The sequence below is a fragment of the Eufriesea mexicana genome, unplaced genomic scaffold (genome assembly GCF_001483705.2).
Source record: "Eufriesea mexicana isolate 0111107269 unplaced genomic scaffold, ASM148370v2 scaffold2481, whole genome shotgun sequence".
NCBI classification, from domain to species: domain Eukaryota; kingdom Metazoa; phylum Arthropoda; class Insecta; order Hymenoptera; family Apidae; genus Eufriesea; species Eufriesea mexicana.
Genome location: NW_016910539.1, coordinates 253,746 through 271,598, shown reverse-complemented (window position 1 = coordinate 271,598; position 17,853 = coordinate 253,746). Strand labels below are relative to the sequence as shown.

The window sequence follows — 17,853 nt, the reverse complement described above, 5'->3', positions numbered from 1 at the left end:
AATTAAGATTTATGATTATGCAAAAAGATACAACAATTTATTTCATTATTCTTAATTGATAGATAACGCGATTAACTTTGGTCTGCATTATTGCAATGAATATAAGATTCAAAAATTCAAATGCAATCCAAAAATGGATATTACAAACTCAAATAGCTCTAACACTACGTAAATGTCTATTATATTAATTCGTAACGTCTTAGTTTACTAATAATAAAATTGAAAAAATTTTTGCACCATTTTACTAATTCTCAACTTTTTACATCCAAAATACATTTCTACTCTCCATTTTCTAGAGTTAATAAATTTATCAAATCAGCAACTCTCAAATGCTCATGCAATATTATAAACTGCATATCTAACAGTATAACAGTCCAAACTTCCCCAACAAAATCATCACGATTACCCAATTTCCCTAGCCATGCTTAATCCAACAATTTTATATCAACAGAGGCACATGTTTCGTTCGTTATTTTAACAGACAACGCCGTGAACTGGTTTCACACTAAAACACAATTCTCTATTCGTGTTTCACCGAAACGCGTACAAAGCTGAAGATCTCTCAGCAAAGTTCACCCCAACATTTTCATAATCTCGCGCCATTATTAACGGAATAAGCAAACAACGCGACTACACTCGACGTCTACCGTTTCCGGCGGAAACCCATTCGCCATGGCCGGTCCTTAGTTTCCGAGACTTCCCAAAAACGGCCTCTACCAGTAGTCGTAGAATCCGTCGCATTAAACCGTTTACTTGGAATCGTGTTTTACGCGCACTCACATTATGCATATACCACTACCACCGATTATTCGAAACAAAATCTACGGTCACATTCCCTTCCTTTATGCAATCAACTGTTCAAAGAATTGTATCAACCGTAGAGACTCAATCATAAGACTTGAGAATCTGTCTGAAGTTTTTTGGTGCACCGTGATTGGCTACTATGCATAGGATGTTTAAAAAGTAGGTTCTAAGACACAGGTTACAATAGATAATATTAGTCGAGAGCACTATTAATTAAAAATCAAGAAGTTCCTTTGTAACGTTGTTTGGTGCTTTATTAGTGGTGACAGCCTTAAGACGATTTATCACTTAACTCACTAGCACCACCACCACTTGTAACCCCTATATACGTGAATATCATATATACCATATCGAATTATTATCTAATTGTATTGATATAACTTTGGGACTTTTTATTTTAAACATTTCAGTCGTTGATAGAATTTTTCTAGATAGGAAACTTCTCTTAACCATTGAATAAACCTGAAAGCGTAAGATGAATAAAAAATAACACGAATGCGGCATTATTCTATAAGGAAATAGAAAGAAACATCTCTAAGTTGGCATGTATCTCAAGCAATATTTCAAACACGCCAACCACAACGCTTTATCAGACAAGCAAACGCGAGAAGTTGCTCGAAGAGTTAGTGTGCATGCACCTAGATATCCTTGGCTAGGTCAGCTTCTAAAACGAAAACTGTGTTCTTGTGCGATTTTGTTTTCTTCGTGTTGTGAATTTCTTGTAATTCTAGAAATGAATATTCTAGTGTGCCACCTCCTTTAATGTTATATTCGCCTAATACAAAATGACAAAATTGCTTAATGAATTTATGGAAATATTACAAAATTTGTATCTTCAAAATTATTTTATTTAATTCCTAGGATTTGATGTCCTTTTCTATGAATATTGTCGATACAAATTATATAATATTTATATAAAATAAAGTGACGTACTGAAAATTAATTTTCAGAAATTCATAGAAAATGATGCGATGTATTAAAGGTATCTTTTACCTAATTACCCTTTACCTAAATTCAAATCACATCTGTTAAATGCTGTTAGATTGACAGGATTGTAAAAGAACGTTTACTGAAGTAAATTTTACTTTTCTTCCTTCAGTTTTCTCTTCCTTTCCTTCTTAATTAAGAAAATTGATATTCAAAAAAATATACGCAGCAGGAAATTGGAAAATCAAGGATGGCGGCAATAGGTTGTTGGCAGAAATAGGTTTGAGAAGAACATTATTAAAAACAATTTAAAAAATGAAAAGAATATCAGCTTACTGTGGAAAGATAATTACGATAATTATTCAGTACACGTGGCATAAAAATTATGATAAATAATATTTAATGAACAGAGGAATTCAAATGTTTTTATTGGTATTCAAATTATCTTCTTCTGTTATAATGGTCGGTAAAGTTTTGTTTAACATGCAAATATAGTAAGAAGTCGTTGTGCGAGTGTCGCATAAAAATTCCATGAAATTCGTCATGTCCTCGGAATAGGAAACATCATTTTGAGGAATCGTAACTCATTTTGCGACCACAAGACAAGTTTAAGGGTTTAAGTTATGACTAAAGATTTTACTGCTCCGATGATATCTTTAGAACTACCTGAAACATTCTCGAACAAGGGTTGCGTAACTTTTAATGTCTGGACTTTTTACGTTACCTGCATGAATCTTGTATAAGAGGAAAGAGGAATTAAAAGGGAATTTTAATAAATGTGCCAGATATCGTCATATTTTATATTTTTTTATACGTTAAATCTCTCTTCCCGCTGATTCGCTGGTAGAGAGATATTAAATAACCATTTTAATTCCTTTCCTCTAAGTGAATATTTTTGGTGACGTTGCACATGATACTATCGAAATGTGGATATTAATATAGTAATGTTGACTTTAGAAGTAATATAAATTTCGAAATTGAAAAATTTCAGTTTAGAAATTTTTAAATCTAAAAAATTTAATTTACAATTGATATTAGTTTCGAAATTGAAAAGTTCATAATTTTCAACTCGTATAAATTATCTAAAATCTAAAAGAATTGTAATTTTCAAGTAATATAGTTTCTAAAATCAAAAAAATTCGAAAACATTACAATCAAGGCGAATTAAAAAGTAATAAGTAATTAATAATTAGTAGGTTTCATTATTCTTTACATACTATGCTAATTTTCTCTTGTCCTTTATTGTTGAAATTTGTTATTGCTTGTATTTTAAAATTAATTTGAAGCAAGAGAGTACATTTATAATTGGAAAATATTTCAATAATTCTATGATATTAATTCGTATGAACGTAAAATGAAATACAGGAGCACAGTTGCACTCGAATGTAATAATCGTTCTTTCTCTTATGTCTAATCCAATTTTGTCTTTTCCAATTATTACTTCTCCTTGAATTCCTAAAGCCTTCTCTCCAAAATAACTTTGAAATTATATACTCAAGTGTAATATGTAGCAGCATTCAAATTTCCAACAGTAATGTTTCACTAATTTCTATATGCATGATAATCCTAGAATTCTTCGAATATTTCGACCAATATTGTTGTGAAATGGGAAATTCAGAAATAAATTGGTGCAGAAAATTGTTAAATGAATTAAAATTATATTTAGGTAATATGAAAGGTCTTCTGAAATATGCATGGAAAATTTTATACATAGATTGATTTTAATTCCTCAAATATTTAAATCAATATTCATGGAAAATAAGAAATTCATATGTGGTTTATATAGTAAATCAATTAATTATGTAATTATTATAAATTAATGATAAATCCATATAATATATTAAGACAGGAAATTTCAAAACGAATAAAAAATGGGTTTAAGTAATACAAAAATTTGTTTAATGTTATGCATAGGTTAATTTTAATATTTCGAATTAATATTTATAATTAAAATTCACAAGAAGTGAGAAATTCTGTATTATGCTAAAAAGTATATATTTCAAACAAATTAAAAAATATTTCTAAATATTGTACACGTTGTTTTTAAACGTATAAAATAACAATAAAAGCTTCTTTAAAATTTTGTAATTTTCTTATTATGGAGATCATAACTAAAATTATATTTAAAATTATTACGAAACTCATATTAGAAAATTATTAAGATCAATAAAATTAATGTTCTCACAATTCTCAAACATTTTTTCAATTTAAAATAATATTAGTTAGAATATAAACGTTTGCAATTAACAAAAATGATTATGTAGATTTCAAATCATTTTCTATAAACAAATTCCTATCCTTAAAATCTCCATTATTTCTCCATTACTTGCAATGTGAAAAATTTCCATTAATCACCTACTCTCCGCGAACTCGAAATGCAACGAAAAAAGATAACGAACGCTATTAATATATTACCAACCCCCTTTAAAAAAAAGAAGAAAAAAAATAACCGCTTCGTTAAATTTTGGCCAAATCATGAATACGCGAGCCTTCATAATCTGTAATTAATTTTACAGGTGCAACTGCGCGATAAATCTTTTCGTTACAACACGTTTTCCTCGCTCAGGGGTTGTTTTATTATCTCATCCCCGTGACGCTTTACATTTCCATAAATCGCGTCCTGTCTTACCAGGCCGCGAAAACGAAGGAAAAAAGCTCGCCTGATAGATGTATCGTCGAATATCCAATTAAAATAAAATTAATTGCTCGCGATAGCCCGGCTTTCAACTCTGCTGTGCTTTTTTGTTTCAGTTGTGTGCGGCGTCGGGGCGGATGTGGCGTACCATCAGCACGTCATGGGGTTTTACGTTACGTGAGGATAATTCAACATGCGTATACCGTAATTCAACTCAATTATCAGATTCCAAGGACCAAGTATCGAGAGAAAGAGATAAAATATTCCTTATTCGGTGTATTTCATTATTTCGATGAATCATTGTTCCTTTGAAAAATTAATGAGTATATGGACAGAAATTCTCTTTCACGATTGAGAGGTTTGGAATTTAGTCAAAATTATTATACGTGCTTTTTGTTTGTATAATAGAATTTAATGCAGATATGAGATTCTAAGGACCAAGTATTGAGAGAAAGAGACAAAAGATCCTTCATTTGGCGTATTTCATTGTTTACTTATGAATTATTATTTTGAAATTTGATGAATAGAAATTCTTTTTTACAATTAAGTTTTATATAATAAGGTGATTAATGTCAGGACATTTGCATTCTGAAAATAATATAAAATATATACAAAATTTTATATTATCTATATAATTTAAGTATAAAGAATGATAACTGTCTGATAATCTTTTAACTTTCATTATCAGAAAATTTACCTTTCACAATTTAAAGTCCAAAGAAAGAGAAATCATTACGAAGATTGAAGATCTCAGTTTGAGAAATTACCTTTGTCCTTTATTCTTTCTACAGTCGGTCTCCGTCATTTTCATCTGTTCTTGAAAGGAGTAAGGATAATTAGGTGCACGATTCATGAATCATTCTTGCAAGATCTCAGGTTACAAGCTGAAATTAAAACTATCACACAAATAATCTAATATATATATATATAAAAATATATGTAGTATACTATATTACAAGAAAATTCATTCAACCAGACAGATTTGATTTTAATGAAAATTTGTATACGTATGGAGCACAATGAGGTCTACCTGGAGCAATTGTTTTATAGACAGAAAATCTTTTGAAAATTGCCAAATATACTCTTCAAGTTCCATTATTTCCTCATACTCTGATTATAATTTCTTTCACAATAAAGTGATAGAAATAGAGATATTAAAAATCTAGCATCCCTTATTTTGCTGTTAAAAATCAACTAATTTTTGATTCTTCCAACGTTATGAATATAAACGCCTGCAAGTATATGGCAGGCAAAGATTAGAGACTTTCAAGAAAAGGAAGAACCGCAAACTCGCAAGAAGAAGAACAGACTTGCAAAAGAAAGTCGAAAGAAGGGAAAAAGGTGATAAAATAGACAGTGAAAATGCCTGCCTGGCCCTGGCTAGAAACTAACCAACAGACCCAGGCAAATCCTTGAAAAAAATATTAAAGATAGAAAATGCAATATAAAGGACAATGGCTAATGCTCATACAAATGTTGAATGAAAACAGGAACATTAGGGAAGAAACGAACGGAACATACTCGCAATAATTCACTCTTACCCTCTAACTCTGTAGTGGAGGTACCATAGCCGTCACAAGCGGAAAAATCAGGCGCATGAACGAGCGAATCCCTTATTTTCCTTATTTTCCCGAAACAGAGTCGATGGGTCGGGAATCGAATCTATTCCGTGAGAAACCTAATTCCAAGGCCTGACTCGATTAGCCACGAACGGAAGCTTTCGCCAGCGGAAACCGCTCGAACGAGGTTACTGGCGACGATTACCGAAATTTCTCGATATCCCGTGCAGACTGTCGTTTTTCCGCTCGCGTCCCGCGACATCGATCGCGTGCAGCATCTTCCACGGACGTGCATGCGGAAAAACGCGCACGCAGATAGCTGGAGCGTGTCTGGCAGCTTATTTTCGGCAGAGAAATGGCCCTGGCCGTAGTTTACCGCTCCAGCGGCATTATTCTTACGGCGAAACGTGTCGCACGAGTAGGTAGGAATATCGGGAGGCAAGAAATTGAGAAAAATGTTTTGCATTTTCAAACGTTATTGCGTTACCTTCCAGCTGGGTACCGGATGTCGGCGCGTCGCTATTGTTGCACGAGGAGAGCGTGCCTTGTGTGAAAATTGATCCTTGGAATAGTAGGAAGGGATTAGGTTGATGAGATGGGATGAAATGATTAGGATAGGATCTTGGCTTTAATCAGTAATTTGTCTTAAGGAGGACAGTGTGCTATTGTCGTTACAAATTTATATTGTAGTTATTTGCTTTTGTAAAGCACGGAGGGTTCTTCTCGTTTAGACAAATAAACTATTATTATAATTATTGTTATTACGTTAAATATTGTTATTAGTGAATTGCTGCCTGATCGATTAACTCACAAAATAGAAATTAGATGTTTATTTCAAATATTAATTACTGGACATTCGACACTAGTCACGTATGTGTTTTGATATTACAATTTTTTAAAATTATTTCTGTTATTTTTGACCTATACCCTTCAATACCATAGTATATTACACAACTAGACTCATTTTAATGATATAAGAAAATATGAAGCACTCCATTTAAAAAGGTGAAGGTCACCTTAGTTTCTCAAATAATATTGTAAATACAAGAAATTTATAAAAATTTCGAATATTTACTATTTACAAAACAAACACTGGTCCAAATTACAACGAACATCCTGTACATCTGTGCTCTTAAAGGGAAACGTCGTAGGTCACGTATTTTCACTTTTAAAATATTATCATTTAAAACTCTGAATATCAGTAATCCTCATTATCATTCAAAATTATAACTTAATAAATTTATTATTTTTCTGAAGGTATAATATTTGTCTTTATTCAATTCTCCTGATAAATGCTTAAATCATATACTTTCTACTCAATTCAATGAATAAACAAAAATTCGTTTAAATTGTAAAATATTTTCCCTTACAACGACATATTTGTAGCATGTCAGAGTTTTAAAAAATTCTAGTTTATTTATTAATTAAATTGCAAAATATACGACCCACATATTGATCAGAAAAAAAAGAACGAATCAAAACAAATATTAAATATTCAAAAAAGAATTGTACGGCTTGATCAACCACTAATAGCAGGAATTTCACGTTCGGAAATTTCAAGAACACATGTGACATGCGTATTTTTCCCTTCAACCACAGATATGTCGAGTACCAATGTTTGCTAAAAAAATTCAGTCGAATAAAATATCAAAACTAATTGAATTTATATTTGCATATTTCCCGTATTTTTCAAAAAGCTGCAGGCACATTAAATTCCATCTCCATCCACTCTGCGGCATACTAATCAACGACGTGCTAAACACGCACGTGTGGAACTCAGCCCTTGTACGAAATTACTGGAAACGAGTGTACGAATCGAAGGAACATTTTCGTCAATGAATGTGCGGTAAATAATCAATTTTGGGGAGTGCATCGAGATAATCGAGTCGCCGTTGAAACGAGCAAACTTCGTTAAACGTTATCGTATGAATCGCATTAACTTATTACTAAACACGCGTGCAGAGGTGTAGGCCGCGGCGGGGAAAGTCAATAGAGAATTACGATTCTAAGTGTACTTACCATCATGCGTTCGACAAATTGCAAATTCGCAGATCCGCCTCGTCGTTGCAGATTGCGTTCCGCTGGTCTCTATGGAAATGCGTGTTTTGCATGCATACGGAAAACTATGAAATATGATCGAATGGCCAAGTTGCAAATTAAGGCTAACAGGCAGGTTGATTAAAAATTGAAAGGAAATTAGGTTTCGTGGTTGCTAGATTTCTTTTGTTCGTTATTTATTCTGTTTTTTGTTTTTCTTTCTTTTTTATTTTAGAGGCTTTATCCAATGTTCTTCTTTGTCTATTTTTCTCTGTTTTTAAATTTTTAATTTCGGGTTAATAGTTACTAGTTAAGCTAAAAGTCGATAATGACTACATTGTCCAACAAATTTTAATTTTTCCTCTTATTTGTAATATTCATGAGGTGATTCTTGTAGAGTCTACTTTTCCAAACACGAATCCGTAATCGAAATTGCTCTATCACTAACAATTAGTTATAAAAAAATGTGAGTTTTTCTAAAAACACGATTTTTGGCTAAAATGAATATTATATAAAAAGTCAGAACGTAAGAGGTTCATTCTTCTATCTTAAAAGGTCTTAAAAGTTGAATGAAGTATCCCGAGTTTATCAATGTTCATAATTATAATTATTTGCGTTTCTAAATAATTATATTTGGACATTAAAGTTTAAAAATAGGCCTCCATGCTAACAATCGAAATTCTCATGGAATTCTAAATTCTTTCCAATTATTAGAATAATCTCCAGATAAATTTTTATTTTCGTTCCTTTTTTATTTTTAGAAAAATTGAATTCGTCGATTTTTAATTTATTATATATATGATAATATCATTATCATAGTAAGAGAAGCTCTGTCATTTTGCTTAAGTTTAAGTAAATAAAATTTCGTTTCTGAGAGTTTAATGGTAATGACGTTAGCTAAAAGTGGAAGTGGTGGTAGTCACGGATATAAATGCTTTGTTCGTTCGATAATTGATGTAAACGTATGTGCGTAGCTGGCACTCTTGTGCTCTTGCGCCAAACCACGCTTCCAATAGCAACTTAATGGCGATGGTGCAAATTATGTTACACAAAGTAAAAGACACTTGTACTATAGTTAATGTCCTTTACTGTGGAGAAAGCGGTTAGAAATTTTGGTAGCATTATGCGTTTAAGAGCAATTATGCTCTTTCAATTGAAAGTACAATTTGGCTCATTCGATATCTCAGTTACACACACAGTGATTCACAGAAGTATCGATACCTTCAATTCTTGGTTTTAAATGATTAGTATTCTTTGACAACAAGATTAACAATTCTTATCAATAAAAATATACATTATACATTTTTAGCCTTTTGAACTACAATGACGAGTCTAACACGAGATTTTCCTGTCAAATCTCACAATTATACGTTATACTAATCACGCTACCGTAATTATATTTCACATGTTCTAATGTGCACAAAATTCGAAGAATATTTAAAATTTTTCTCCAATTTTATCGTGGAATTATTATGGAATCATTATTTTTATTCATTATTTTTTATCGTGGAATTTATATGCATAGTGGTTAAGTAAAATTAAATAATACTTCAATGTATAAATTTTCATAATTAAATTGTAGTAGAAGGGGTTATTTATAATATAATTAATTATGTATAATTACAATTGTGTTAGAAGTTATTATAAAGTAGAAATATTATATGTTTATTATATTTATGCTATATTTGTACTACGTACAGTTTTTATTTATTATATTTTATATTCTTACTATAATTATATTATTATATTATAAACTTTGTAAATTATCTAAGAATACTTATATTTGAAAGTAAGCGACGTCTTTCCTTTCTCTCAGTCATGTATCTTTTGAAATTCTTGATCGTCATTGTTCTAGGACTTAGCTACCCCTTTATTATGCTACCACACATATTTCACCCTTGACTTTATTTCCATATTAATCCCGAGGGCATGGCTTTAACGAGAAAATTATTTTAATTATCATTTTACCAACCTGCAATTCATGGAACATTAAGCATTTCTAATTTTAGCATTTATCGACAAATTACAAAGGATTATGTCAGTAATTACCGCTTAATACCAAAATTTGTACGTTTAACATCAAAATCGTGTAAAAAGTAAACCGTGCGACAATTAAATATTCGCCATAATATATCTGTAATCAATAATTAATCATTCGTAATTTATGTGTGAACGTTAAAATTTAAATAAATATCTTTTGTATGATCACTACATTCTCATTTTACACCTTATTTATTATCACTACTAATTCATTGGTATAAATTAAAAGACATTCGACTATAAATTTATTCTTTATAAATATTTTTTATAAATAAAAGAAAGTTCGGTTACAAAAGACTACCAATGAATAATAAGTGTATTGTTAAGGAACATTGTAATTTACAGTACAAATAATCAAGAAGTATATCTGTAACCTTAATAAAAAATATAAAATTAGTACAAAATAATTAATGAACTACGTCGTACCTAGTTAACAAGAAATGAAAGGTAATGAAAATATATAATAAGTAATAAATTATAATAATATTATAATATTATAAAATTAAAAGTATTATAAAAAATATTAAAAATATAAATAAATAATTAATAAAAATTAATAAAAAGGTAAATAAATAAATCTAGTTATTTTAGCAATTAATGTTTTGCAATTTTTCCCAATATAAACAACTTTTGTTTATACAAATATTTTAAAATCGAGTATATTAATAATCCTACTAGTCCAATAGTTCAATTCGATCTGTCCGGAACAAATTTTTACATGAAAGCTTACAAATTACTGTTATTGATTCAAAATGGAAGTGACGTTAAAAAGTGATGAAAAAAATTTTATTCCTGGAATTGACAGCGAACGGAAGCTCTGATGATTGACGAAAGTAACGTTTTTTCGAATTTTTTTATTCGATCTGTGACTAGTCAACACTCGACCAGACCAGCAGATCATTTACCCGAATAAACCGATCCTCATCCCCTTTGATCTCTTCGTTTCAACGTTATATTTTTAAATTAACATTCCATCGTTGCATAATTGCACCTAACTTTATCACAAGAACCAGCAAAGCTACTCCAAGCTCAGGAATATTAGACGCAGCATAAGGTCGTACGATGTACTAAGCTTACTTTGAACCACCATGAATTCTTGATTATCGAGCACGAGATCTATTCATTGTTTAAACGATACTAAGTGCCTTATATAACTTCCCATTGTGACTGCTTTTTATCTGTACCTAATGCACCGTTTGTTTCGAAGTTTCTTCTGCACACATGATGGCAAACAATAGGAGTAATCTCGAAACAAGTGAAATTATGTTTATAAGAAACTTAATGGGAGATTAATTTTATGGTCGATTATTATGGCTTCCTTTGGTTAATAGTCCATTGATGAGCTAATTTTGATTACCATCCTAATTTTTTCTAGACCAACAGTGGATCCAGGACACGAATATTTCTATTATTCTTTAATTATTCGTATTTCAACAATTTTTTTACTCGATTGATCATTACCTTAATCTTCTGCAGTAGATTTCTTGAATCTTATATTTTTTGTTTAGATTGTGGTATCATAGAAATTATTTATGGAGTAAATATTATGGAAATATCCTTTATAACAGTTAAAAACATTTGTGAATTTATTTATATAGTTTTTGAACACTTTTATATTTTTATCGATAAAATAAAATACGATTAACTATTTGCAAAGAGTTAAGAGGATTGAAGGATCGAATTGTAAACTGTAAGGGATGCAAAGTGTTTTCATTGTAATTAGCTTCGTGGAAGTTTTTACTTCGAAGAATTTCAACACTTAAGAAACTCAATTTATTCAAAAATATTTAACTAGTTTAACTAAAGTTACAGTTATAGAAAAATAGAGAAACGTACGAGGATTATGTTCGATAGTTTTAAGGACATATTACAAATTTATATATACTTTATAAATGCATACACGAATACATGAATGAAAGTCTATTAAGAAAGAAGTTCAGCGCAAGGGTAATTTTATTAGTTAATTTTAAAAAATTCTTGGATTAATTGTTACCTAGTAGCTTTTCCTGTTTGCGTCGGTATTTTCTTTGAAAATTATTCTCTTTTATAACCTTTAAAAGATTGTAGAAGTGAAGTTCCGTGTTGCGTTTCTTGAAGTTCAGATTCTTGGAAAGATGTTGAGAGTTTATAGCCGCAATTCAACTTACTTATCGAAGTTACGAGGAATTGAGCTTAAAACTACACCTTGTTGAAAATGTGAAAATTGGGAAAGAATTATGGAAGAGGCATTCAAGTTCGAATCTTGAAACTTATCTTTGGAATCATATTTTCTCAACCAGACTTCACGATATCTTGTAAAAATTGATCGATAGGTTTCCAATCCCGCACTTTATCTTCATTAAATGATAATAAAATTAAGATAATATTCGTGAAAACCTTTCTGTGTTTGTGTCAGGATACGTATAATTTCAAATTGTGGTAAAAAATACAATTTAATACCAATATTGAATTTATTTATAATTTACGAAGTTAACAACAAATAGTATTAATGGAAAATTGTATATTTTGGTAATCTTCGCGTGTTACGGTTATAAATTTACAATTTTACAATTGATTTATTTATAAAGCATATAAATAATGTACAATAATGTTCTATATTACTGTTGTTCTTCTACATTACATGATATTAAATTATACTATTATTAATATAATATTAGATTCCAGCTGGTTAACTACCCATTAACAATAAATATATGCATATTTAGAAAACAATGCATGTCATATTAAATGTTTAACATTAATTTTAATATAATAATTACTTCAGTATAAATTTAAAACCTATTACATTTTTTCCAAACATATAATATAGTATCTCCAATAAAAAATTATATTTCTATTAAATAACAGAATTAGTGTTTCATTCCCAATTTTCAAAAAAACATTGTATCAGCAAACTTCCGCCATTTTATTCGCAATCGGCTCCATGTATCTTATGATTAATACCGCAAGCGTAGCGAGGTCATTTAATTTATCACGAATATCGTCACCATGTTGCCTTTTTTTCATCTCCGATCATAGGACGCAACGAAACAAGTCGAAAATTTACGAGTTAAGATCGACTAGCCTGATTAATGCAGTTGCCAGCGATAAATCGCGTTTGGGGACATTGCATTAAACGTACGGGCTTCTGTGATTGTCCAAACGATGACGAACTTCATCTTTATTGCACTGCGATTGCAGTCGTACGTTATACTGCCTGTTAACGTCAGCTTTGAAGGAAAAATGTATCGAAACGTGAGTTACAGATTTGAAGGATTCGAGGAGAAAGAATTATGGCGTGACCATGAAACATGGTTTATTAACCCCTTGTACTACCATTTAATTCTAAAAACTCATGCAGAAATTCTACTGTTTAATTTTACTTAGTACAATAATTTTAATTTCGCAAAATTATACAAGTTTTCAGAATTTATATGAATTTTACTTACGTTAAAACACGTTAAGTATGATTATATTATTAATGCGAAGAACGTGATTCATCTTTGTGTCATCTTTGGCATAAAATCTTAGGATGAGGTAGACTCATCGTTATAAGAGGTTAATTGTTATATTATAGTTTCTCTGTAACAGAAAATTGAAAAATAATTCGAGATTAACTGTAAATAAATCGTTCTAAAGAATTAAAAAATTTCTGCGTCGATATAAATTCTAACAAATGATTTTTGGATATTTCGTTTGCTTTAAGAGAAAGGATTTGATTTTTCATGTTGCTGGTGGCAGAATGTGAAATGAATGGGACTGATATTAGTAGTGATATCGTTACAACAATATGTTGCAACAACATATGAGCATGCATATGGAAAGCAAGAAGGAACGTGGAACAATAAAAAGGAAAAATAAATCTCGATTTTTCGCGAAGCACGCGACCAACGTCGAATTTCAGTTTTCTCAAACGCTTGTCTCATGACCTATTCGCTGTTGCCGAAACATCATATCACTTTTCTAAATACGTATTCCCTTATAAAGACGCTTACACTTGCAGTTTATGCCTGTTGCAAATTGCCATAAATCTAGTGCTGTGTAAAATTGAACTGGCTTTCTTTAATTAAATAATACCTATATATTTTATATTATATATTATATAATAAATATGAAATATAATAATAAACCATAAGAAGACGATGTTCATACTATTTTACTTGGAGTTAACCATAAGTCTGGTGCTGTGTAGAATTGAAGTAATTTCGATTAATGGAATAGTAATAGATATGATTGTGTAAATTTTAAGAATCAGGATTCATTGAATAACAAGATAGGGCTGGACAGAGCGCATCATTACTATACTGATCAGGCTAAACTCATTAAACAACCCAACTCGACACATCAAAACTTACACAACTGCCTCATTAGCCAGATTAGAACTCGTTAACCACTAGATTGAACAGAACTTGCTGGACGACTTAATTGGTCACATCAAAACTTACAGGAGCACCAAATGTTATACTAATCACATTAGAACTCTCTTGGATCTTTGACCAACCCGTGGACTAGGTCTTTAGCTCGATTGATACTATCGACAAAAATAAAAATTGGACTGTACAATTGCAAATCACCTATTTACGACATAACCAACTACCATTATAAAGTTAACTCTGAGAGCTTTATCCTCTCCTAAATCTTATTCGACGCAACGAAACTCGCATTTGTTAACTGCCATCTGTCACTGGAGTATAACAATCAATACAATATCTCATTACAATATTTTAGGAAGAAAAACACAGATGCATACGTTCTACTAAGACGTTTTGCTAGGATAGAACAAGTAATAACTGACATAATGTATTGATTCGTTTAATGGTAGATTCTCCTGTGAAGAACAGTAACACGTAAACCTATTTCAGCAGCCACTTTATTGGTCAAATTATAACTCACTGAATAACTGGACTAAACAGAATTGATTGAGTTTTGAGTAAACAGACTAATATTTAATATTAATGTTTGTACGATCGCGAAACATAAGTTCTAATCACATAGTACTCTCTCTAAACCCTAAATAATTCATAGGCCTGACTTCTTTAAATCCTAAGTTATATTGATTCCATGACTAAAATAAAAATTCAATTACGTATTAATTTGCAAATAATCAGTTCCCAATCTAATCGTTGATTTAACACGAAGGTCTTCATCCTTCTAATTCATAGCATTAGGATACTCACATCTAACTCTCTTAATTTCCCTGTAGACCGTAGCAATCGATAAACTATTTCATTGAAAAAGAAAGACACCTACACACGTTCAACCAGAACATTTTGCGAGAATAGTACATGTAATAACTCAGCTAACATATCGATTCATTCGACGGTAGATTCTCATTTGGGTGGCAGTAGTAGGTTCCGCAGAGTGGTAGACACCACTCGCAGTAGATTCGACCACGGTATGATCAGCCACTGGGTAACACGTTTGAATTGTGTACGTAGCCAACGGTCCATCGTATATTTCTCGTGTTGGCTTTATCCAAGCGTGGGTTTGCACTGCCGGTGACATTAGCGCGTCTTGTCTTCCGCAAAATTACTATAACACGAACGTAAATGAACAAGTTGTGCTGTGGATTCCGATCGTGTCGCGCGAAATTAACTGTGAATCGCGTGAAATCGAGGAAGCTCGTTTTGGTAACGTAATGATGACTGGCTTTTATTGAATTGGTTTTATTAAACCAGGCTGAAGTTCCGTTTTGGAGTCGCTTTAATATGGAATGACTGTTATTTCGGGAAGAGTATGATCCAATTATTCAGCTGGAATTGTATTTGAGCTGAACTATATTGTGAATTTTAATGGAATTGTGGGAAAATTTCGTGAACGGAAGTTACGGGTGATTTGAATAGCATTGGGGTCAAATGACATAGAGGTGATGCTAGATGATTGGTTAAAATGATTAAATATTGGGCAGAGGCAACAAATGATGTATACGAGGTAAATTTAAGGTGATTTTAAAGGTATGTTTCAGTTTTCGTAAAATTGTTAAATTCTGTACAGATTCTTTTAGTATTTTGATATTTAACCCCTTCGTCTAGAATATCGTGTGAGACTCGTGATAAGAAAATAGGGCCGAACATATATATCACAGGTGAGTGACGTAATTCGTAGATAGGGCCCAACGTAAACATCACCGGTTCATTTTCACCGATGTCTTTCTGTCCCAGTTGCGTGTTATTCTTGGCTGCGTTTACACGAAATGACTCAACGTGTGACCAACATTGTTATTAATTATGGCACACGCCATCGAAACTTAAATGGTAAGGCAAGGGGTTAAAATGTGAGAATGATATTAATGTTGTTAAACTTTGTTAGTTTAGAGAATGAAATGTAATATTATTCATGAGGTTTTATGAGATTATTATTATTCGTATGTTCCTTATCAGGATTTATATTGAATCCTATTTATACTAACAAAGAAAATAAATATAAGTATTTATAACATATTCGTAACTGATGCTTTATATGTATATAATATATTGAACTGTATTAGTAATTATAGTATATATAGTGTATATATTACTGTATACATGTATTATTTAAGTCGGTTTTATAACTACCAGAATATTTAACTCTTTCCTGTAACAAACATTCAATCAAATACCGATCAGATATTGAAAAATCAGAACCATAAATGAGACCAATTATTAATATCAAAATATTGCTGTCACAAATTATAATTATGAGTATCACGTTACAATTTCTTTCTACTAAGGTCATTTTAAATATGACAATCATTCATAATATGAAATCACCTAAATGCCTAATAAAAAAGAGTTGTTAACTAATCATTAGAAATGCAAATTAACACCATACATTTGGGCGAATACTAACGTGTTGCCAAACAATTCCAGCAAACTGGTACTTAAACCTATGTGGGCCTCGAGAGTACATTACATAGAGAGAATTCTGAATGTCCTTGTACTCTTGGGAGCTACAGTCTTAATACGCAATGAACTGAAGCACTAGTTTAAACTCTTGACACTTTCATGTGTAATTCAAAATGGATTATTGATACGTTGACCTAAAGAATAAATTGTCTTGGAAAATGTATGTCGTGTTTCGTTTATATATGTATAATAAATAAAGTTAGCATGAGGAATGCATAATTATGCATGGGTGCCAACTTTAGAAACTAAAAATCATTCTTTAATAGGAAATATTAAAAACTGTTATTTAAATAACTTCTTTCTTTATTTAATTAATTTTAAAAAAAATTGTGAAAAAGAGCTCTACATTATATATTCTGTTTATTGATATTTCAGTATTTACGAATCTCTCATTAAAATTATCCAAATTCTAAATTCTATAAATTCATATCTTAATATCCATAAATATTTAATACTTTAATTTTTTAAAATCCTCGAAGGTACAATGACTTTTTCTAGCATATCGAATATTTGCAAAATTCTCCAAATTTCAAATTATATTTTACGTGTCAATATTCACGAATCTTTAATTACATAACAATTTCTTAATCTCCATAAATTTATTATGATCTGGAACATATTTTATAAAACCTTGACTTAATATCCACGAATCTTCATCCCCACAATGCCCAACTTCCATAAACGAGTAACAACCACTCCTATCCTTTCCACCGAATATTCCCAAAATTCCGCATAAAAATTGCCTTGGCATCCAAAATTCTTTCTTCAACGACCACAAGCCATAAACCAGAATTTCCATCGCCTTTACATCTCTCCTCGATATCGTTCACCCCACATCCACTCAAATTTTTGTCCACCGTCGACGCTATCGTCTCCCTTCCTCTTTCACCTGGACCAGCTCGCGACAGCAGCCTTAAATTCTCGCGAAATTCGTCGCGCGGAACTTGCGCGACCATCTGTTGTGTACTCGTTCGGAAACGAACAACGG

At 31.1% G+C, this 17,853-nt stretch overlaps 1 protein-coding gene across 1 annotated transcript in view; it reads left to right on the top strand.

Annotated features, from left to right (window-relative positions):
• Positions 1-17,853, top strand: part of LOC108550029 (uncharacterized) — an 83,173-nt gene that overhangs the window by 36,166 nt on the left and 29,154 nt on the right. The window contains exon 2 of the mRNA XM_017903623.1: positions 4,483-4,543. Coding sequence (XP_017759112.1) covers positions 4,483-4,543 — 61 coding nt within the window. The remainder of the gene's footprint in view (positions 1-4,482; positions 4,544-17,853) is intronic.